The 22,443-nt window shown below is 39.3% G+C and overlaps 1 protein-coding gene across 1 annotated transcript in view; it reads right to left on the reverse strand.

Annotated features, from left to right (window-relative positions):
- Window positions 1-22,443, reverse strand: part of LOC149167826 (uncharacterized) — a 189,368-nt gene that overhangs the window by 138,063 nt on the left and 28,862 nt on the right. The window contains exons 6-10 of the mRNA XM_089430602.1: window positions 21,444-22,350; window positions 20,737-20,853; window positions 20,056-20,193; window positions 19,858-19,909; window positions 3,443-4,824 (exon numbers count right to left, since the gene is read on the reverse strand). Coding sequence (XP_089286728.1) covers window positions 3,443-4,824; window positions 19,858-19,909; window positions 20,056-20,193; window positions 20,737-20,853; window positions 21,444-22,350 — 2,596 coding nt within the window. The remainder of the gene's footprint in view (window positions 1-3,442; window positions 4,825-19,857; window positions 19,910-20,055; window positions 20,194-20,736; window positions 20,854-21,443; window positions 22,351-22,443) is intronic.

Here is a 22,443-nt window from a genome sequence, read left to right on the forward strand (position 1 = left end):
AGAAGAGTCCCTGAGAGCGAATTCCTCCAGTTGACCAGGTTGTAGGGGTGGGGGAGCCAAGTTCTCATCCCACAGAAGATGAGAGTGTTGCCAATCACATGGGGCTCATTGCAGATCCTCTTAAAGCACAAATTTGTGGATGCCCTGGCACAATCAGAGGAGAAGAGCCCATAATTCCAATGGAGATGAGAGGGAAAGATCCTCAGCGGAAAAATTGCACAAATGGAGATGGGAGGGGAGCCAAAGCAAGCCTTAAATTTATCAATGAAGAAGTTGCCCTCACACGCGATGCCCATCACTTCGCAATTAAAACTCTGCATGCTCAATATCGCCGGATTCATCACTTTGCAAGGTAGTGGAGCAGAATGAGATGCCCTATTCTGTACAATGCAAGGTGAAGCATGGGGATTTAATAGATCCTCCCACACATGGACCAAACTCCCAACGAACGCCACGAGACCGACCCGCGTGGCCCTTGAAATTTTAATTCTAATGTTGCCTATGATCCTTTGAGTATTCGCATGGGTGTAGATCAGGGATAGGAGCATGAAATTAGGAGTTGGCATAAGAGAACTATGGGATTATATGTCAATCCTTGAGCCCATTAACATCTTTTTATCCTACTTCCAAGAGGCAAGCTAGATTGGCTTGACGATCAACCTCTGAATTTTGGCTTTTGAGGATGTGGTAGAGAGATTTTGAGGAAAAGAGGTCCAAAGCACAATTTATTCTTTGGAGGAGATTTAGGAGATTCTCCTTAGGATAGGAACCATTGGTCGAGTGTTGGATAGTAATCATAGAGTCCCCTAGGATTATTAAATCTGAAATTCCAATGTCATGAGCCAAAGTTAAACCCAATAAAAGACCATACGTTTTTGCTTGATAGTTAGTTTTCCTGCCAAACCCCCAAGAGTTTTTGGCAACCATTTATCCTTCGGGATTAGATATAATCCCCCCCTTCCTGCCACCCCTACCCACTAAGGAAAATTACAAACAACAAACCTAGAATTTTTCCAACTAATAAAAACCCTCAAATCCTGTCCTTCAATCTTGTTGGCTACTAGATCCTTCTCCCTTGCTACCCCTTGTTCTCTTCCTCTAGAATCTGCACACTTGGATGAATGTCCTCCTCCACCCAATCACTGAGATCCTCACTATCTCACTGTCTTGTGCTCACTTGATATGTCTTTTCCCTTAGCCTAGCCTTCTTTTTATAAGTTTGAGTTATTGACCAAATCCACAACCCTAATATCCAAAGTGATTGGCAATTGAGATTAGATCTCAACTTCACTTGAGATCAATGGTTGAAAGTCATCTAATTCACGAATGCAAATAACCTTTGCATTTCATTAGATTAACTCACTTTTTCTTATAAAAGGAAATTACTTTAATAATTCTTTTAATTAAAGTAATTTGTTAAGGTTAAAGGTCCTTTGAATGGGTTCCACACATCTAGACACCTAGACCTATGCAGAAATCCCTGTTTGATGCTATTATCATCTACATTTAGAAGTTAGGGTTATTTTTATAAAAATATTTGAATTTTGTATAGTAAGTCCACCATGATGCAGTCTAGTACCTACTCGGCCAAGTAGGGACAATTTGGTACCAAACCAATCAAGACATGCTTTGACTCGGCTAGTTCAATACCAAACTAGCCCTTTGAATTAAGCAAATGGCCAAGTCCTTATGGCTGGAAGTCAACTTGGCTAAGTTGACCAAGTCCAAGTTGACTCAGACTGATTTTTTTAATTATGGATCCAATCTGAAGATTTAATCATCATTTCGCATATCTCATTATCACAATCTCACTTAGAGATGCCAGAGTTTAATAAGAGTAACCTCCACACATTGCAGTTGGAGGGCGCAACAAACATAACATGAAATGAATGTCGTGTATTGAAAAATAACTTCATTTGATCGCAATATTCAACCCTTACACTCCATGGGTCATGGAATAAAGTGGGAATGTTTTGTTCGAAAAGAAATAACAAGCTCTGAAGCATAAAAATTGATAGCTTGTAGACTTGAATGTAAAAATACACGAGGTATTTAATAATAATAATTTATTATATATAAAATTGTATAAGTGATATGAATGTTACAATGAGGCCCTGCTTTTATACCGCAACAGGTGACCTTTCATGATTAGGCAGGTCTTTTATACATGCCTTTTCACTTAACTTAATGACTATTTAACATAATCAATTTTTTATTATTAAATATTTACATTTATTTTATTTATTTACTTGTTATGAATTATATTCATAACATAGCCTCTTCCTTCGGAAGCTTTATCCTTAAAGCTTTAATACTGTAGATTTTCTTCACTTAGTGTCTGTCGTCTCGATGTGTATAATCTAGCCATCCTCTCGTCTTATATCTCATCAGTAATATTTTCTTGGATTTTTTTTTTTGCTGATTTTTTAATTTTTTTATACTGATTTTTTTAATAATAATATTTTTATTATTAAATTAAATAATATTATTTTTTTTAAATAATAATATTTTATTTATTTAATTTTTCATATATATATATATATATATATATATATATATATATATATATATTAAATAAATTATAAATTAATTAATTAACTTATTACGGTGTATAGGTGTTGATTCGTTGTATATACGTAGCCCACCCACAGCGTATCCATTTTTATATATATACCAAGCCCCACCTAGCCCACCACGTTGTACACATTGTTTACGTTTTTCGTTGTATTACCTATATTGACCACGGAATAATAAAGGCCACGGTGTATGATGCAGTTCATATATATATCGACTATCACTATACGCAACGCTCCCATCGAATCGACGTCGAACCTGTTGGACTTTGACCGACACACAACCAGGAATCACTGTGGTCCAACTGCTGACAGTGAGAGGGCACGACGTTCGTTACAAGGTTTCGGGTTGATAACTTGCTGAATCGTTCGACGGCTAACCCCGATGCTTGATGGCCTGTATGCTCCCGCTCCCACACCAACAGACGCTCGATCAGTGGACTGTAACGGCACGGTTATGGCAGATGGACTGTTGGGAGCACCACACGGGTCACAGTGGAAGGTGAACCAGGATGGCGAACATGGAATGTTTTTCTGGTTTGGCTTTAATGGGGAATAAACCTCTATGAAATAGGGTTTTAAACATGCATCGCACAGATTTCCAGTAACACCCTCGATGGTATCATCAATAGGCAAGATATGCACATGCTAGTTGTACTTTCCATCCGAGCACTAGTGAACCAAAACAACATCGTTGAATCGAACCCTCATATTCGAACATACAACTTTGTTCATTCTAGTCCTGGGCTCTGCGCATGTCTCATCAACGAGAGTGATACAAATTGTATCCTTTCTCTTCTTTCCCTTGATAAGAGTTGTGTCTCTGTGGAAGAGATGTATTTTTCCATGGTGTCTGGATGTAGACAGACAACAGAGTTATCGTTGTTTATAGCCTCATCAACAGCAAGGCGATTAGGAGCCTTCTTTCGATCAGAACTACCTAAATTTTTTATAAAATTTGGCATAATCTTTCTACTTATACCCTCACACAAAAAATAGTTAGAACCATATCCACTTAAAAATGAAGCAAAATTTACCACCTTTTCCTTCATCAATAAGATGAGTTCTAAAGGAACATCAGTTTGTTTGAGCGGCAATTCCATTGCTTTATCATGCTTTATGCGTGCCATTTCTTGTTTTATTCGATCAGCATACAATGGTAGACGTATAATATCTGCAATTTCCTCTAATATAATATCTTGATTGATGTTGTCTTCTATGCTTCTCATCACCTTTAAATATGTATTCCATCCATTTGGAGTAGGCTTATCTGGCCTAACACGCATATACTGCCATGTGCCTTCATCTACATTCCAAGAACACTCTATAATTTTCCCAGAAAAGCTTGATGGGTCTTCATCATCTGGAAAATTGACACGAGCTCCTTCCAGCTTTTGTTTCCTTCCCTTGTCAAAAAAATACATTGATTGTCGATTCTCATCTCCTACCTCAAAAAGGAAATCCACTGAATTCATGTGAGCATATTTCCATTTAAGAAGCCCATCATGTGTGCGAGGAACATATGGATCGTCCCAACCCTGAAATATAAGGCCATTTGCTTGATGTGAGAGCCTTGGGATGAAATCCTTTAGTACTTTACCAACTGCTGAAAGCATCCAAAAATCTTTTCTTCTGACCCGAAATGCTTCCATGTCATAACAATATAGTGCATTCATTTTAATGTCACGAGTCTGAGGTTCAATTATTTCCTTCTCTATTAGTTTCCACCTCTCGTGAAAGGGTAGCTTTATCTGAGATTGCTGATTAAGCATCATCAAATCACACACCAAATATAATCTATTTTTCTCGTACATTTCAGGTACAATGTCAATTATCATTTCGCCATCCAGTAAGGTAAGGTGATGAGATTCAAAAGAACCTTGTGGCACACCTCTTTTAGGGAAACGGAGTTGAACCCTACGAATGTTGAACTTCCTATCAATCAAGTAACATCCATCACATGTGATAAGCATCATATATCGAGTTCCATCAGCTTTCCATGTGGCATAATAATACTGCTGCCTCAAGAGTTGTAAGTGTGCTTTGTCCAATGAAATTGGCTGAGATCCTAAAAAATGAGAATTTCCATAGGACTCTACTCCAAGCACCATACAACAAATCTTTTGCATATCTGTTTGCTGAGCTGAAGGAATTGCATCACCTAGGAAATCATCATTTGTTATCAATTCATTTTCTTCCTTAACTTCCTGCAAAGCAGCGATAATGTCACCACCGTCATCTTCATCCTCCACTGCATTGCCATTAAGATCAACATTTTGATCGAATTCTTCTTCTTTTTCTTCTTCCACATTTTCCTCTCAACGTGCTTTAACTTCTGCAATTGACTTTTCCAAACGCTGAAATGCTTCTTGAATTTTACTAAATTGTTCAACACATTTAGGATGTGAAGGTAATGGCACATTGTGCAGCGAACAACATTCAAATACCCTCATGACTATAGTGTGTGCCATGGCTCTGATACCACTGAAGCATAAAAACTGATAGCTTGTAGACTTGAATGTAAAAATACAGGAGGTATTTAATAATAATTTATTATATATAAAAATGTATAAGTGATATGAATGTTACAATGAGGCCCTGATTTTATACCTCAGCAAGTGACATTTCATGATTAGGCATGTCTTTTAGACATGCCTTTTCACTTTTCACTTAACTTAATGACTATTTAACATAATCAATTTTTTATTATTTAATATTCACATTTATTTTATTTATTTACTTGTTATGAATTATATTCGTAACAAGCTCCCACTCAATATTAGATATCCTCTATATTTTGTAAATTTTATGTTATTGTTTATATGATGTGACAAATGAGACAGTGAATTTTGATGTGAGGGTTAGGTTGTTAAACCATCATACCTATATGGGGTGCTATTTGTGATTCTTTGAGAGATGATTGATTTCAGAAGGTAGTAAATTTATGTAGGTAGTGTTGTTGCACAAACTAGCAAGCCTAGTTAGTAGGCTAAAGCTAGAGAGCACAACAACAATTTGGGACAAAGGCCCACTATCACCACAGCCTATGTCCCCTTCTCTTCTCAATTTTTCACCAACGAGAGGACTCCCAATATCCCTCACTTGTGATTAATGTGTCTATACTAGGGTTCAAAGTGAGGCAAGAATGGCTCATTCAATGGAAAGATTCAATTAAAGTGTGAGCTTTGGGAGAAGCTAAGATGACTTTCCACGAAAAAACCCTTGAGAGAAATACTATACAAGACCTAGGGTTGAGATATTTGACAAGGTAAGAGTTCATCCAAGGTCAAGATAGTCAAGAGAAAATATTTTGAGTGATATGCTACTAAAGTACGAACTTTCAATGAATCCCTAGGTTGAAGAATGGCTTCTAGGGTTCCCACTTGGTGTAGGAATTTATAGGGTAAGTTCCTCAGATAGAACACCAAAGGACACCGCTCACAAACAGATCACAGATCAATACACCAGTGTTCTTGACGTGGTTAAAACCCTCAAAGAGGAAAACAGTCCACGGTCTGAGCCAACACGGCCACTTCAGGAAATTTATTAATAAAAAAATGAAAATTTACATAAGCTTCTCTCATGAACAGTCACCTTACAAATGACCCTCCATGCTCTTTAAATAGAGATCATGGACCAATCGGGTGTTAAGCCACGGATCAAGTGTCGGTAATACCGAGGAGAGAATGAACCATCGGATCACTTCATGTCTAGAACATATCGTGACTTTCGGATTGTAAGTTACAAAAGTACATAGCAAAGAAACACACTTTACCTAACTCTATACTAGACCAAGTTATACTTAACTATTTCCTATGTGTCAGAATATCCTAACATCCCCCCTTAAGAACAACTTGGGATAGAATTGAAGGATGTACAAATATGACACAATAGGAAAAGGAAGGAGGCATTAGAGCCTATCCCCCCTTAGTGACAACTTCGTGAACTCCAACCATAAATCGAAGTTTAGTAAACTTCGCCTCTGTGAGAGCCTTTGTAAAGATGTCTGCAACTTGAGCATCAGTTGAACAATATTGCACTTCAAGAACATGGTCATGAATGAACTTTCTGATGAAGTGCATGTGTAGTTCAACATGTTTGTTGCGCTGATGTTGTACTAGATCATTGCATAGTTGAATGGCACTTTGATTATCACACCAAAGTGTATTCGGATGTTGTTGCTGAAAGCCAAACTCTGACAGTATCTGACGAAGCCACAGGGCTACCTTACTAGCTTCTATGGTGCCACGATACTCTGCTTCTGCTGAAGAAAGAGAAATGGCACTTTGTTTCTTGCAAGCCCGTGTAATAGGTCCAGAACCAAGAGTGAAGACATGATCTGCAGTAGACTTCCGATCATCGGGGTCACCAGCCCAATAGGAATCAATGAAACCAACCAATAGAGGAGATGCTTCTACACTATAATGAATCCCAAACTGAACTGTACCTCAAACATAACAAAGTATTCTTTTAGCTGCTTTCCAATGACTTTCATGTGGGTCTTGCATAAAACCGAGCAATAAGGCCAACAACAAAGGAAAGATCAGGACAAGTATGGGTCAGATACAAAAGTTTTCCTACAAGCTGATGGTATAAGGTAGCATCAACTTCAAGGGAAGTACAAGTGACTGAAAGTTTGGCTCCAGACTGAAAGGGAGAAGGGGCTAGCTTACAGTCTTCCATGTGAAAGTGGCGTAGAAGATCACAGGCATACTTGGACTGGGAAAGGAAAATACCTTCCTTGGATTGCAAGACTTGAAGACCAAGAAAATAATGCAAGTGTCCTAAGTCTGTCATTTCAAACTGCTTTTTAAGGTTGGACTTCACATGGTTTATAAGGTTGGGATCACTACTAGTAAGGATAAGATCATCAACATAAAGAACAAGAATGATAAGAGACTTACCCACTTTCTTGGTGTAGACAGTATTGTCAGAATGACACCTAGAAAAGCCAGTATCTAAAAGAAAGCTATCCATTTTGGCATACCAAGCCCGAGGGGCTTGCTTGAGACCATAAAGGGATTTCTTAAGCCAACATACAAGGCTGGAGTCTGTTTGTATAAAGCCAGGAGGTTGTTCCATATAGATTTCTTCATGCAAGTCCCCATGCAAAAAGGCGGATTTAACATCCATCTAATGGACTTCCCATTTGAAAGAGGTAGCAAGGGAAAGAACAAGGCAGATAGAGTTCATTTTGGCAACAGGGGAGAAGGTTTCAGTATAGTCAATGCCTTCAACTTGTGAAAAACCCTTAGCAACAAGACGAGCTTTATGTTTATCAACTTTTCCATCTGGTCCAAACTTGGTTGTGTAAACCCATTTACATCTAACAAGTCTTCGTCCCTTTGGAAGAGGAACAATATCCCATGTATCATTTGCCAATAATGAATCAAATTCTTCATTCATAGTTGCGTCCCAATCTGGATGGCCTGAAGCTCTGCAAAGGTGTTAGGATCACAATTCGTTGAAGCTTGAGCCAATAAAGAAGAGGCTCTATCGAACTAAGAACGTGTACGTCGTTGATCTGTAAGATCACCTGCAAGAGCACCTGCTGCATCCCGAGTAGCACAGACCCATTTTGGAAGCTGAGGAGCTGAAGGAGGATCTTGAGAAGGTGGGGGAGGATTGTCATCCTCGTTGTCATCATCTGAAGAAGAAATATTTTCAGAAGTAGAAGGGATAGAGAGAGGTGGCACATCCACCGAACTAGGCTTGTAGGCTGATATATTTTCAGCAAACTTTACATCTCTTCTAATGATAACATTTTTGGACTTAAGTGGAATAAGTCTATATCCTTTGACATCTTCAGAATATCCAACAAAAATACATTTTTCACTCTTAGGTTCTAAAGCTTTATGTTTCTCATCTAGAATATGGGCCCATGCTTCACTTCTAAAAACACGAAAGTGACTTACATTTGGTTTAATTGAGCTCCATGCTTCTTCTAGAGTGATATTCTTTAAAACCTTAGTAGGAGTGCGATTTACTATGTAATTTGCACAGTTAATTGTTTCTGCCCAAAAATTAAGACTAAGTCCTTTAGATTGAAGCATACAATTAGCCATTTCCTTTAAGGTGCGATTCTTCCTTTCAGCTACACCATTTTGTTGTGGAGTATATGGAACAGTATGTTGCAATTGAATTCCATGCTCAGTGCAAAAGTTGATGAATTTGTTGTTAACATATTCTCCGCCATTATCAGATCTTAGCTTAAGAATTTGATGTCCAGATTGTTTTTCAACAAAGGCCTTAAAGGCCAAGAACATGTTAAATACTTCACTCTTGAGTTTTAAGAAGTATAACCAAGTGCATCTGGAGAAATCATCAATGAAAGTTAAGAAATACTTGTAGCCAGAGAATGAAACAACTGGAAGTGGACCACATAAATCACTATGCACAAGCTGTAAAGGGGCTGAGGCATGCCAAGAGGCACGTTTTTCAAAACTATCTCGATGATGTTTTCTAAGTACACATCCGGAACAAACACCATCTTTGCAAGATACCATAGGAAGACCTGTCACCATATTTTCTTTACATAGATTTTGAAGGGAGCGATAGTTTAAGTGACCAAATCACTCATGCCAAAGTTTGCTCACTTCATCATTATGAGCAACAAATACCGAAGAAAGAGTTGATGACCCAAAGTTGTTAAACTTATACAACCTTGTAAAATCATCAGCAATGCCAGTAGCTAAAATTTGTTTAGGATCTCTTAGGTCCTTAATTACAACATCGTGAGGTGAAAATTCAACGGTTTTACCTTCACCTGAATGAGTTATCTAATATACAGATATAAGGTTGCAGGATAAGGTTGGAACACATAATACATCATTAAATTGACCATTTTCTAGATGAACAACTCCAGTGCCTAAAACACTAAGAGATCTATCATCACCAACATATATATTTTTGGTTTAACATGGCTTTGTTTTTGGCCATGTGATAAGAAGCTCCAGAATCAATGAGCCACTCATTAGAATGAAAAGAAGAAGACACATTTAGTGCATAACTAGACCGAGATGCTTGACAACCACATGCAGAAAGTGTTATTCCTGAAGATGAAGTTGAAGTTGAAGAGTGCTCCAAATGGATGTTATGCTTCTTCATTGCTGCTTCCAAGGCTTCCATCTTCTTAAAGCATTTGGATTCTAAGTGGCCATCTCGATTACAAAAGTGGCAATGTCTATCAGTCTTATTCCCTTTGTTTTTATTTGCCTTATCATTTTGTTAAAATGATTTTTTATTTTGAGACTGAAATTGCTTAGGATCCTTATTTGGTTTAGGACCATTCTTTTAGGATACTACTTCTTAGGATTCTTTGAATTTGGTTGTTGCTGGGCGGCTAAGGCTTTCTTAGAAGAGTTTCCAAGATTAAGAAGACCAAGATGTAAGAGTTTTTCTTGTTCTCTTATTAAAGAATCACAAAAGGCATCAAAAGAGGGGGACTTGTAGTCTTGTCCTTGAGAAATGAAGGCTTCTCTAGTAGAATGGAAGGTGGAAACAAACACAAAGTAGGTTGGTCCCAACTTAGTAAGAATGGAATAGATAAGGCTACCATCTTCTTTCTTAACCTTAACACCTTCCAAGAGAAGTCTAAGGGTTTTGAACTTGGACAAAAAATCTTCAATGGAAGAAAAATTATTGGGGTCCAACGTAAGCAACTCATTTTCAAGTTGATGGGCTCTAATTTCATTTTTAATTCCAAAAACTTTAGTGAGTTGTTTCATTGCTTCATTAGGGGTATCAAGTTTTGCGATATGGAATCTAAGGTCTAGAGAAATAGACATCCCTATTAACCCACGTGCTTGATCTTGCCTATTTTCCCATTTGGCTGCCTTATCTTCATCTTTAGGTTTAGTTTCTTGGCCTGAGGCTATTCTGTAAAGACCTTTACTTCTAAGTAAATCCACAATGTAGGACCACCATTGGAAGTAGTTGGTGTTGTCAAGAATAACTTGGCATGGACTTTCCATTTTAACAAAAACTGAAGCTGTAGATGCTGAAACTAAGTGTTCCAATGGAAAGATCTCAAAAAATTAGGCCGATTCAAAAAATGGCTCTGAAAACGGCTTCCAGATGAAGAAGTTATGGCTTTTTGAAGAAAAGTTGTTGAAGATGCCGACGAAGTGCGTGAATGTGCGGAAGTGAATGATAATGTTATATTTAAAAAAATCCCCCCCCCCCCTTCCAAACTTAATCTAATTAGCTCACTTTAAAAAAAAAGATTTTATGTGACCCACTTTTATAAATAAGTGAAAGTCACTTTTACAATGGTACTTTATGAGATACTCACTAAATTGTAACTTAAATAAAAGATAAAGAGACTTTAGAATTATAAGTGACTCACTTTTTATAATGGGTGAGAACACTTTTACATAAAGTAACTTTAAAACATAAGTTACATGTGCTTTTTGAAAAAGTAACTCAACAAAAAGAAAAACTTGAACCCAAGACCTCTATTCTCATAAAGTAACTTTGGACCAAGTGAGCTAGTTTAAAAGGTTAGTAATTTTTGGAAAAGAGGAAGGGGTTTTTTTTTTTTGGGTCACTGAAGCTTTGAGGTGCGTGCTTACTTGAAAAAACTATTTTTCCCTACAAAACAGAAAAACACACAACCCAACACGAACATGCAAAAAAACCAAACCTTATGGCTTGAAGTTAGCTTTCGCCAGAAATTAAATATTTTCCTCAATGTTTCTAATTTTCCGAAATCACACTAAGGCACAGCGGAAAAGAGCATACGCATGAGAAAAATCCTTCCTTTCTATTTCTGATTTGCCCAGATCGCACAGAGTCACGGGGCAAAGAGCATACGCAAAAATGAAAGGTATAGATCTAGTAATAAAAAACAGAAAGCTAAATAAACTGAAATAAACAGAGAGATGAATAACTAAAACTGCAAATAAAGACTGTATACCTCCATATCTTCAAAATGGTGTAGTTAGGGCTACCGGAAACCTTCTCGCGTGAAACGAAAGGGGTTCCTCACTGGAACAGATGCTCCTAACACAATAGAGCAGTCCTCTCGACCCTAAAGTAGTCAAAAACAGAAGATCTAGGAAACGACAATCAGATGTAGTTGCACCGGCGTCGAATTTGGATCAACAACGGATGCGGCCCTCAAATAGCTCTGATACCATGTAGGAATTTACAGGGTAAGTTCCTCATATAGAACACCAGAGGACACCGCTCACAAACAGATCACAGATCAATACGCCAATATTCTTGACGTGGTTAAAACCCTCAAAGAGGGAAACAGTTCACGGCCTGAGCCAACGCGGCACTTTAGGCAATTTATTAATGAAAGAATGAAAATTTACATAAGCTTCTCTCATGAGTGATCACCTTACAAATGACCCTCCATGCTCTTTAAATAGAGATCATGTACCAATTGGGTGTTAAGCCACGGATCAAGTGTCGGTAATACCGAGAGAATGAATCGTCGGATCACTTCATGTCTAGAACATATCGTAACCATCGGATTGTAAGTTACAAAAGTACATAGTAAAGAAACACACTTTACCTAACTCTATACTAGACCAAGTTATACTTAACTATTTCCTGTGTCGGAATATCCTAACACTTGGTGCAATATCTAGGGCATCAATTTAATTGAAATTCCACCATTGGAATTCATTCAAAACTTGTGGACGCCTAGAGGAGACACTAAGGAAGAGTCTTGTCCAGACAAAATCCAAAAATTCCTCCTCCCTAAAATTTCGCACCAAGCCTTAGAAAGCCTCCTTATCCTTAAAGGGACGAAGAATAAAAGAGAGAAAGAGGTGAAAAGAATGATGTTTCGTTGTGTTAATGTGATCACCAAGGATCTAGGACCAGTGCCTAGCAATTGGGAGGATTGGAGTCAAAAATGACCTTGATTTGGTAACTTCGCTCATCAAGGAGGCCTAAAGAAGCAGCTTCACTATCTATGGATGCAGCTACACGACAACTTTAGACTTTTATACTTCAATGACAATTGATATGGAGTTTCAAGGATGCAAATTATCCTCTAGGAACATTCATTCATTCATCATCTTATGAGTAACACATGCAAAATTTTCCAATAGTATCAAGGCCTTAAACAATTTTTCATGAATTAGGGCACAATAATAACCATAAGACAAAAATTCCATGCATTAGACATTCATTATTTCATAAATATAGCATTAAAAGGCACTTACAAGACAATGAAGAGTATATCCATCCATCAATTTGCCAAAGAGAAGCTCCAAGAAAGATAACGAATTTTTCCAAACATCAAAATGCATTAGAATCATCCAAATCTCTCCACAAAATTGCAGGTCGAAAATCTCTAATGAGAGGGCCGAAAATCCCAAGTGTGATGATCCAAAAGTGAGAGAGACTCTCTCTTATTTATACAATCCTAATGAGTTCGAATTTCCTAATGAGGAAGCCCCTAAAGTGTTAAAACAAAGTAACAAACCCTTGGTTACAAGTCAACCAAGATAGCTTTATATTAATTATTATTTTATTTGTCTTTTAAGCTTTAGCCCATGTAATTAATGTGAAGTGCTCTCCAAGGCTAGCACTGAGGCCTCATGTGTTGAGAATGAGGGTGAGGACCTCAACAGTGATGAATAAGAGGGAGATGACCTCCAAATGCTGCAAAACATCTCCAACCCCAAGTTGGGCTCAGTGGGCTTCAAATGGGTCTCACAGGTCTCAAAATGGTTCAAGATCAAGTCGATGCTCCACCAATGAGGGCTAGAAGATGACACATGCCCTCCCATGTCTCTTCGGGTGAGACAAAACCTCCTTTGAGCCCTAGATCAGTTGCCAAGTGTCAGGGACAATGTGTGGCTAGTTGGGCAATGTAGTCCAAGTGCATCATCATCTCTATATGTTTGGGGCATGAACAAGCAATGTGGTGGTGCCAAAGAAACCCATGGTGTTGCAATCAATGCTTTGTAAGGCTGGAGGCCCATGGCTCTAAATGCTTAGCCTACAAGTGTCATTATGACCCTCTGGAGGGCTTGGGTCCCTTACAGAGGAAGCCCCTAAAGTGTTAAAACAAAGTAACAAACCCTTGGTTAGAAGTCAACCAAGATAGCTTAACATTAATTATTTTTTTATTTGTCTTTTAAGCTTTAGCCCATGTAATTAACGTGAAGTGCTCTCCAAGGCTAGCGCTGAGGCCTCATGTGTTGAGAATGAGGGTGAGGACCTCAACAGTGATGAATAAGAGGGAGATGACCTCCAAATGCTGCAAAACATCTCCAACCCCCAAGTTGGGCTCAGTGGGCTTCAAATGGATCTCACAGGTCTCAAAATGGTTCAAGACCAAGTCGATGCTCCACCAATGAGGGCTAGAAGATGACACATGCCCTCCCATGTCTCTTCAGGTAAGACAAAACCTCCTTTGAGCCCTAGATCAGTTGCCAAGTGTCAGGGACAATGTGTGGCTAGTTGGGCAATGTAGTCCAAGTGCATCATCATCTCTGTATGTTTGGGGCATGAACAAGCAATGTTGTGGTGCCAAAGAAACCCATGGTGTTGCAATCAATGCTCTGTAAGGTTGGAGGCCCATGGCTCTCAATGCTTAGCCTACAAGTGTCATTATGACCCTCTGTAGGGCTTGGGTCCCTTATCGGGAGGCCAAGTCCAAGACGAAAACCCACCTGCAATCTTGCATAAAATCCAATGTGTCTCCTCCTCTTCCAATACAATTAATCATTAGTGCAATTGAGTAAATAAGCTTGCTAATCAGGGGATGAAGTGGGCACTTCGTAGTGGCATGCCCTTCAAAATGGGCTTTAAAATGTACAGTTGTTACCTTGCTCGACAAGAGAGATTAATGAAGGACCCTATTAGGTGGTTTCAACCTCTAAGGGAACGACAGGTCCATGGTACATCCATCAAATGGCAAGGTTCATGTGAAATGTTGATGGAACAGAGTGGGGGCAAGAGGGAAGGCCCCACGCCACATGCCATGGTACAAGGGTAGCTATGATGAGGGAATCCCACACCTTGGTTGTATGGATGTAGTAGGGAGCAATCGTGGTACATGAGTTACCCCGGCCTTTGTCATATGTCTCGTCTTTTATTGATTTTTCTTCCTTTTACTACTTGGGGCTCCAAGAGATGAGAGCATGACACATATGAAGTAGTAGTGATTACCCCCTTAAGCTTGAACCAGTGTTGCAAGAAGCGCCCCCCCCCCCCCCCCCCCCCGGATCCTAGGCCGGAATCGCGTCCCGTACGGAAGCGTTCCGGAAGCGCCCAAGGAAGCGCGATTCCATTTTTTCCGAAGCGCGATTCCGCATTTTTTATGCGCTTCCTGGTTTTTGAGAAGCGTTGGCCCCGAAGCGCGCTTCGGAGGGCGCTTCGGGCCTCCGGAAGCGCCACGCTTCGGGCCCGGAAGCGCACGCTTCACGAGCGCTTCGGAGCGCTTCCGAAAAATCCGCGCGGGCTAAGGAATGACACTTCATTTTTTTTAATTTTTTTTAAAAGTTAACTTAACTTAGCAATGAGGGGGTGGGTTAGGGTGAGTTTAGGTGAGGAATGAAAAGCATAAAGCTCCCATTCATTCCTCATTTTCTCACTTTGAGTTTATGAGAGTTGGAGAAGAGAAGAGAGGAGAGGAGAAGAGAAGAGAGGAAAGGAGAGGAGAAGAGAGGAGAGCTTGGAGGAGTGAAGAAGGAGGAGCTAGGAGAAGGAGGAGGAGCTTGGAGCAAGAGCTTGGAGGAATTCATCTACAAGAGCTAAAGAGGTAAGTTCAAACCCCAAACTCCCTTGTTTTTTTGAAAAAAAAATTGTATTTTTCTCCTCCCTCTCCTACTCTTTCCCATTGTTTCTACTTGCTCCTTTATTTACATGTTGTCCACCACCTATATCCATATTCCAAGATGGTGTTCTTTTGGCTTCTATGTATCATTCCACTCTTGGTTTTAATGATGGCAAGGGTGAGGAATAGAAGGGAAGAGGAAGGGGATGAACTTGGTCCTAATAGTAGTGACCCAATGTATGATGAGGAGGAAGGGTTTGAAGAGGAAGGGGATGAACTTGAAGGGGACACTGAAGCACAAGATGGGAAAGGTACATCAACACCCTTGTGGAACTATGTGACCAAACTTGATGGGGGAAAGGGTGGTGGATCTTACAAATTTGTGTGCCCTCATGGTTGTCATGGAGGAAAACCATATTGTGGTTCATATACCCGTCTGAGGAGGCATCTTTGTGGGGTGTTGGACAGTGATGAAAAAAAGGGTTCTGTGGGGGTACAAATTTGCCCAAACATTTCAACTGAAGAAAGAAGAAAATACATCCAAATAGAGATGGCTGCACAACAAAAAAACAAGAAACAAAAAACTCATTCTGAATCAAGTGCAACCTCTAAATTTGGTAGTTGCCCATCTCCTCATGTTACTTCTGCAACCTCTGGAGGTAGAAGAACAATAGGGGATTTCCTTAATGTTGCTGCAAGGGATGATGTGGATGGAAAGATAGTCCGTTTTCTTTGTGCTTGCGGTGTACCATTCAATGTGCTTCGCTCTCCCTATTGGCATGACATGGTAAAGGCCATCAATGAAGCCCCAAAAGGATACAAGGCCCCCAACTATGAGAAAGCTAGAACAGTGTTATTAGAAAGAGAAAAAGCTAAGGTTCAAAGAGCTTTGACACGTTTTACACATGAGTGGGTGGATTCTGGGGTATCCATTGTATCAGATGGGTGGACAAATATTAGAAACCAACATTTGATAAATGTTCTTGGTGTTTCTTCTAGTGGTGCAGTATTTATTGCATGTCATGACTCCTCCTCCATCAGTGCAACTGCACAAAACATTGCAGATCTCCTATTGAAATCAATCAAAGATGTTGGTCCGAATAATGTGGTTCAAGTGATCACAGATAATGCAGCAAATTGTAAGGCAGCAGGAAAAATTATTGAGCGTACTCATCCACACATCTTTTGGTCTGGGTGCCTGGTTCACACATTGAACCTTTTGATGCATGATATTGTGAAACACAAAGATTGTGGGTGGATTGCTGAGGTTTACAGGAAAGGGAAGCAGCTCATTAAATTCATCACAGGGCATACAAGGGTAAACTACTTCTATGGCACTTACTCCAAGTTGCAATTGCTTAAAATTGCAAAGACAAGATTTGCTAGTTATTACCTCACCTTTAGGCGGCTAGTGAGGGTGAGACAAGCTTTAACTAATCTGGTGTGTGCTGAAACATGGGATGAAATTAACACTGACACAGATGGTGCTAATGCAGTCAAGGACACTGTTCTTGACAGTTACTTTTGGTCACAGGTTAAATATGTTTTGCAATTCACCAAACCAATTTATTACATGATCAAGTTTGCAGATTCAGATCGACCAGTAATTGGGGAGGTGTATGAGCAAATGGATAGCATGTTGGGGCAGATTAAAGACATTGTTGAGCCTAGAGATACCACCTTGTACAATTATATTCGTGTAGAGGTGCAAAACCGATGGGAAATGCTAAATATTCCATTGCATGCATTAGCATATGTTTTGACACCTAAATACTATCATCCATCATGGCTTTCAACACCAGCACCTGGGGGGGGAAGCAGGAAAAAACCACACCAAGATAGAGAGGTTCACGAAAAATATATGGCTGCATTGAGTAAATTAATCCCTGATGAGGAGGAGGCTGCATTGGTACGAAGACAGGTGAGCAACTATACGCTCAACACTGGTCCATTTGGGAGCATGCATGCAATTCAAGATCGAGAGACTTTTTCTGCTCTTGAGTGGTGGAACATGCATGGAGGGGGTACTCCACTTCTACAGAGTTTGGCATTGCGGGTGCTATCACAGTTGGTAAACACTTCTTCTGCAGAGAGGTGTTGGAGCTCTTATTCTTTCATCCACAGTGTTAAAAGGAACAGGTTGAATTTAGACCGGGCAGAGAGCTTGGTTTATGTTCATTACAACTTGCGATTGTTGTCCCATTACTGTGAAGATGCAAAGTCTAATAAAGACTTGTTGATTTGGGACAAGAATCCAGAGGAGCCCAATTTGGAGGATGGAGTGTTGCGACTAGAGCAATTAGAGGATGCTCTTATCCAGGTATGTCCATTGTGGTATGAATTTTCCAATTTTCCCTTATAAAGCATTTCTCTAATTCATGTTTTTAATTTTTTTGTTAACTAGTGTTTTTTTGTTTTGCATGAATTTTTCGAGCGATTCTAGGATGATGATGACCGTGTTGATATGCCACCACCCCCACCCCCATCTGGTCCCTTGGTTCCTAGGTTCCATGGTTCAACACCAACAGCAGGGGGTTCTTCTTCATCAGTTTCAGTGCCACGACTTACACAGGGACCATCTTCTTCATTGCCACCACGTGGAGGCCCGCCATCACGTTATATTCGTGGTGGAAGGAGGAGAGATTAGTAGATATATTCACAATCTACTACTTTTTGTCATAGATTACTCATTAGACTTGTAGACTTGTGAATTTGAATTTTGAACCTTTTTGGCTTGGCGGTGACCAAGTGACATATTTTGTAAACATTATTATTTGAATTTTGGACATGACAAATGTTGACAGTTGCTCACTTGCTAGATAAATCATAATATGCTCTATGTTTTATGTTTTATAATATGCTTAAATGTTTTATGTTTTATAATATGCTTAAAAATTTGATGTATGTTTGTAATAGCTAGAATATAGATGATTGTTGTACATACTAGTAACTACAATGGAATCATGGATGCCATATCTATCTTGATTTATGCAAAAATATGCATGTTTTCATGTCTTCTACAATTAATTTGGTATTTGGGATGTTTGTTTTGAGTATAAATGCAAAAAAATATAAAAATATATATATATAGCAGACGCTTCCGCGGACGCTTCGCTTCCTAGATTTTTGGAAAATGACGCTTCCGCGCTCCCGCTTCCGCTTCCGCTTCGCTCCCGCTTCGTGCAACATTGGCTTGAACGGTTCATCGCCCACCAGGGGTTGGGACAATCATGGGTTCCTTACTGATGCAAGGGGCACTCTTAGGGGCCCTAGGAACCAGGTGATGGCCATAGTGATAGGAGGTAGAGCTCATGTTTGGCTTTTGCCCGCGCACTAAATTTTATTGTCCCGGCCATCTTTTGCATTTTGTAGTACATTTCCTGTTGTATGTGACCATATTATGCTTTTATCATTCTTTTTAGTTGTATCAACCTCTAGGTCATCGTTCTAGGCCCAACCCAAAGTGTGGACAAGGGGAGGGGAAGTCTAACACCTTGTGGACCCAATGGACAAATGTGGACCCAGATGGGGAAAATGTGAAAAGGGCTTGTAATGAGTGGAAGGGAGTGATATACATTGTATCGGGAAGCTGGACCACACAACCAAAATTAGGGTTTTCCATGTAGTGTCACCCTTAAAGCTAGTAGCCAATAGAGGAGATCCCACGGGACTAGGATACAAGATTAACCCCTAGGTTGAGGTAAGGGAAGAAGAGTGCAATCCAAGCCCATTCTTTATGTCGAATCCCCCCACTAATCCATGTCCAAATGTGCCCAAAAAAAGCAAACATAAACACCCAATTACATAATGAGAAATCATACCTTTGGGGTTGAATGGCCCAACTTCAAACATACGATCATACCAGGTGAGTGAGGAAACACAATGGTTGGCTCAGGGGGCGGAGAATAGTAGCACATTGAGCTATCAAGTGGCTGCAAAGGGGCTGCTGGCTGTCGGTTGAAGACAAATCTAGGAGAAAAATTCTCCTATAGGGGTCACCCACTGGTGGTGGGTAATAGGTAGCATTATAGCATATCTCAAGTTCCTGATGATATTTTTGCTGCAATATTTATATAACAAGACATTTACTATTCTCTCCATATTCAGTAGCACACTGAGCTATCAAGTGGCTACAAAGGGGCTTCTGGCTGTCGGATGAAGACAAATCTAGGAGAAAAATTCTCCTATAGGGGTCACCCACTGGTGGTGGGTAACAGGTAGCATTATAGCATATCTCAAGTTCCTGATGATATTTTTGCTGCAATATTTATATAACAAGACATTTACTATTCTCTCCATATTTATGAGTCTATGTTATTGCTATGCACCAACATAAATCAACATGTTTTCTAGCACTCGCATAGAAGTCAATACAACAAAGATAAATTATCAAGACAGAGCACTTCTAGATAAAATGCAAAATCATGTAAAATAAATTGTCACAAGGATCAAAACTCCTAATAGCACTGTCAAAGAAAATCCTCCCTCAAGTTTTTCCATTCCTTGCAATTTTAAATCCCTTGGTACAAAGTTTATAACATTTGAAATTGTACAGCTGCTGCTCACACTCTGTATTCCAGATAATATCCAGCTGTTAAAATTCATTAGCATCTTCTATGTCAAAAATTTAAGATAGGGTGCCGTGGGATGTATGCACAATATGTTGCAACTTAGCCTTATTTTGGCCAACATATAAATGTCTGATAGGTATTGAATCATTCAGTCATCATTATCCACAGAATCCATTTGAAGCTTGCATGTTTTGCTCTTTTCATAATTTACAATAATGAGAGAGTGGATATCTGTGTATACCTCATTTCCCATAAAATTAAGATAGCCCTCGCCACCTAGTGCCATTGTTATGAAATGAATCATCTGCAATGAACAAAAAAATGAGTATAAGATATTAGTTTCTGATCAACACAATAAAGTGGGTACTTTCCCCCAGTATCATAATTTATTAAAATGAATAAAGTACATTTCACAAGCCCACAGAAGCTATCTTTCAGATAAGCAGCCACAACTAGGGGGTATCTATCTGCCAAACTTGACCAGGAATTGCACCTGGCCACAACTGCATTACACGGCCTGCTTACATGGGCAAATCAGCCCAGAAGGAGCAAACATGTCTCCAGGGGGGGAACAGCAACACCCCGCTTTACCAACCAATCAAGACCCCATTGACAGGAATGCTAAATTTTGACATCAACCTTTATATTTATCTTCAGCATTATAATGCTGTTAGCTCATGTAATGCATGCAGTCGAGAGGCTAGTGTGAGTTTTCCTTTGTAGAGATATTTCTTCAATAATAAATCAAGCAAAGCTTCAATCCTAGCTGTGGCAATGCCATGTCACTAAGCTATTATGTAAGTAACCAGTTACAATACACCATGCCATATAGAGTAACAATACAAACCTTGTGAAGTGCAATCCCACGATCAACAACTGGAGAAGGTGATTGCAAACATGACATGGCAGAGTACATCTCCTTGTCCATTAAGGAGAATGCAATAGTCTTGTCACCAACAATTGCCTATCCAAACACAGAATAGCAAAAGACTAGTGTTATGAGAAAAAGGTTTGATAATCTTGGACAAATGAAACACTTTTTATATTGAATCAAATCTGCAATACTAATTTTGACATTCATATTGATAATATCAAATTTTACCAGAGTCGGGTTTCATTTATTCATTCATGCATGCATGTATGCATAAGTGAATATGCATGTACGCATGTATAAATGCAACCATGTATGTAAGGATGGACAGGGGGATGGATACATGCAAAGGCATTATGGATGCATACATGCACTTACACATGTATGTATGCATAAATGATAAATCCTTCATTCATACATGTGTATAAATGCATGGATGAAGGTATGCATGTGTGCATGCATCATGCATAAAGAGACTTTGTTGTTGGAGTTGTACAGTTGAAGTTATGACAAAATTAATCAAACATCAAAAATATGTTCCAAAATTTAACTCCGTTTCCAAAGTTCACAGTTGCTAATTCACAGCATGTTAACATCTGTCAAATAAAACAGGATTATTTCTCATAAAGTTACAAGCAGATGTTCAGTCTATTAAAACTATTAGAAACTAACTGGATAAGTACCTGATCATGACTTTCTGTATATGCAACACATTTCTCAGTATATCTCCTGTTGGTCAGTGTGAGCACTATTTCTTCCATCGACCACTGTTCATCTCGTTTATGCTTCAAATATTCAATCCACTTGTCTGGAATAGCCATTGCTAGGCGATAATCAAATCCAAGTCCACCTTCAGAAACAGGCCGACCTAAAGTTGGCATACCAGAAACATCTTCCGCAATAACGGTTGCATCAGGATAGATATTGCGTATGAGTGAATTGGCTAGCATAAGATACACTATGGCATCTACATCAGTTGCCTTGCCAAAGTACTCCTGATAATTCCCAGTAAATCCTACATTAACACCATGATGATGGTATAACATTGAGGTTACTCCATCAAAACGGAAACCATCAAACTGGAATTCTTCTAGCCACCACCGTAAATTAGAAAGCAGAAAACGTTGAACTTCCCAGTTTCCATAGTTAAATAGCCGACTATCCCACAACTTGTGGTATCCCCTCTCTCCAGAGTGGAAGTACGATTCTTCTGTCCTCTGACCAATATCATAACCATTGAGACCATCTGTGACATTGTTACTAGCATGACTGTGAACCATGTCGATTAACACCTGTAAACCTAAACTGTGAGCTTTGTCAATCAAGAATTTCAGGTCCTCTGGCGTGCCTGACCGACTACTGGGAGCAAAAAAGTTTGTGACATGATATCCAAATGATCCATAATAAGAATGCTCTGCCACAGCCATCAACTGAACTGTGTTGTAGTTGTTTGCTTTTATGCGAGGGAGTACATTTTCCGCAAACTCCACATATGATGTTACACGTGGTTCTATGCCACTCATGCCTACATGAGCTTCGTAAATTCGTGGCGCCTCAGGCTTTGGTGGCCGGGGATATTTGAATTCATACCTGTGAAAACAGTGTTATACACATTTGATGACGTTTTCCAAAACTGACATTCTATATAGAAATTTCAACTCCAAAGACATAAAATCTGGTTTA

Source organism: Pinus tabuliformis, chromosome 5_1 (assembly GCF_031772625.1).
Source record: "Pinus tabuliformis cultivar Carrire ecotype Pingquan chromosome 5_1, CPIR1, whole genome shotgun sequence".
Lineage (NCBI taxonomy): Eukaryota > Viridiplantae > Streptophyta > Pinopsida > Pinales > Pinaceae > Pinus > Pinus tabuliformis.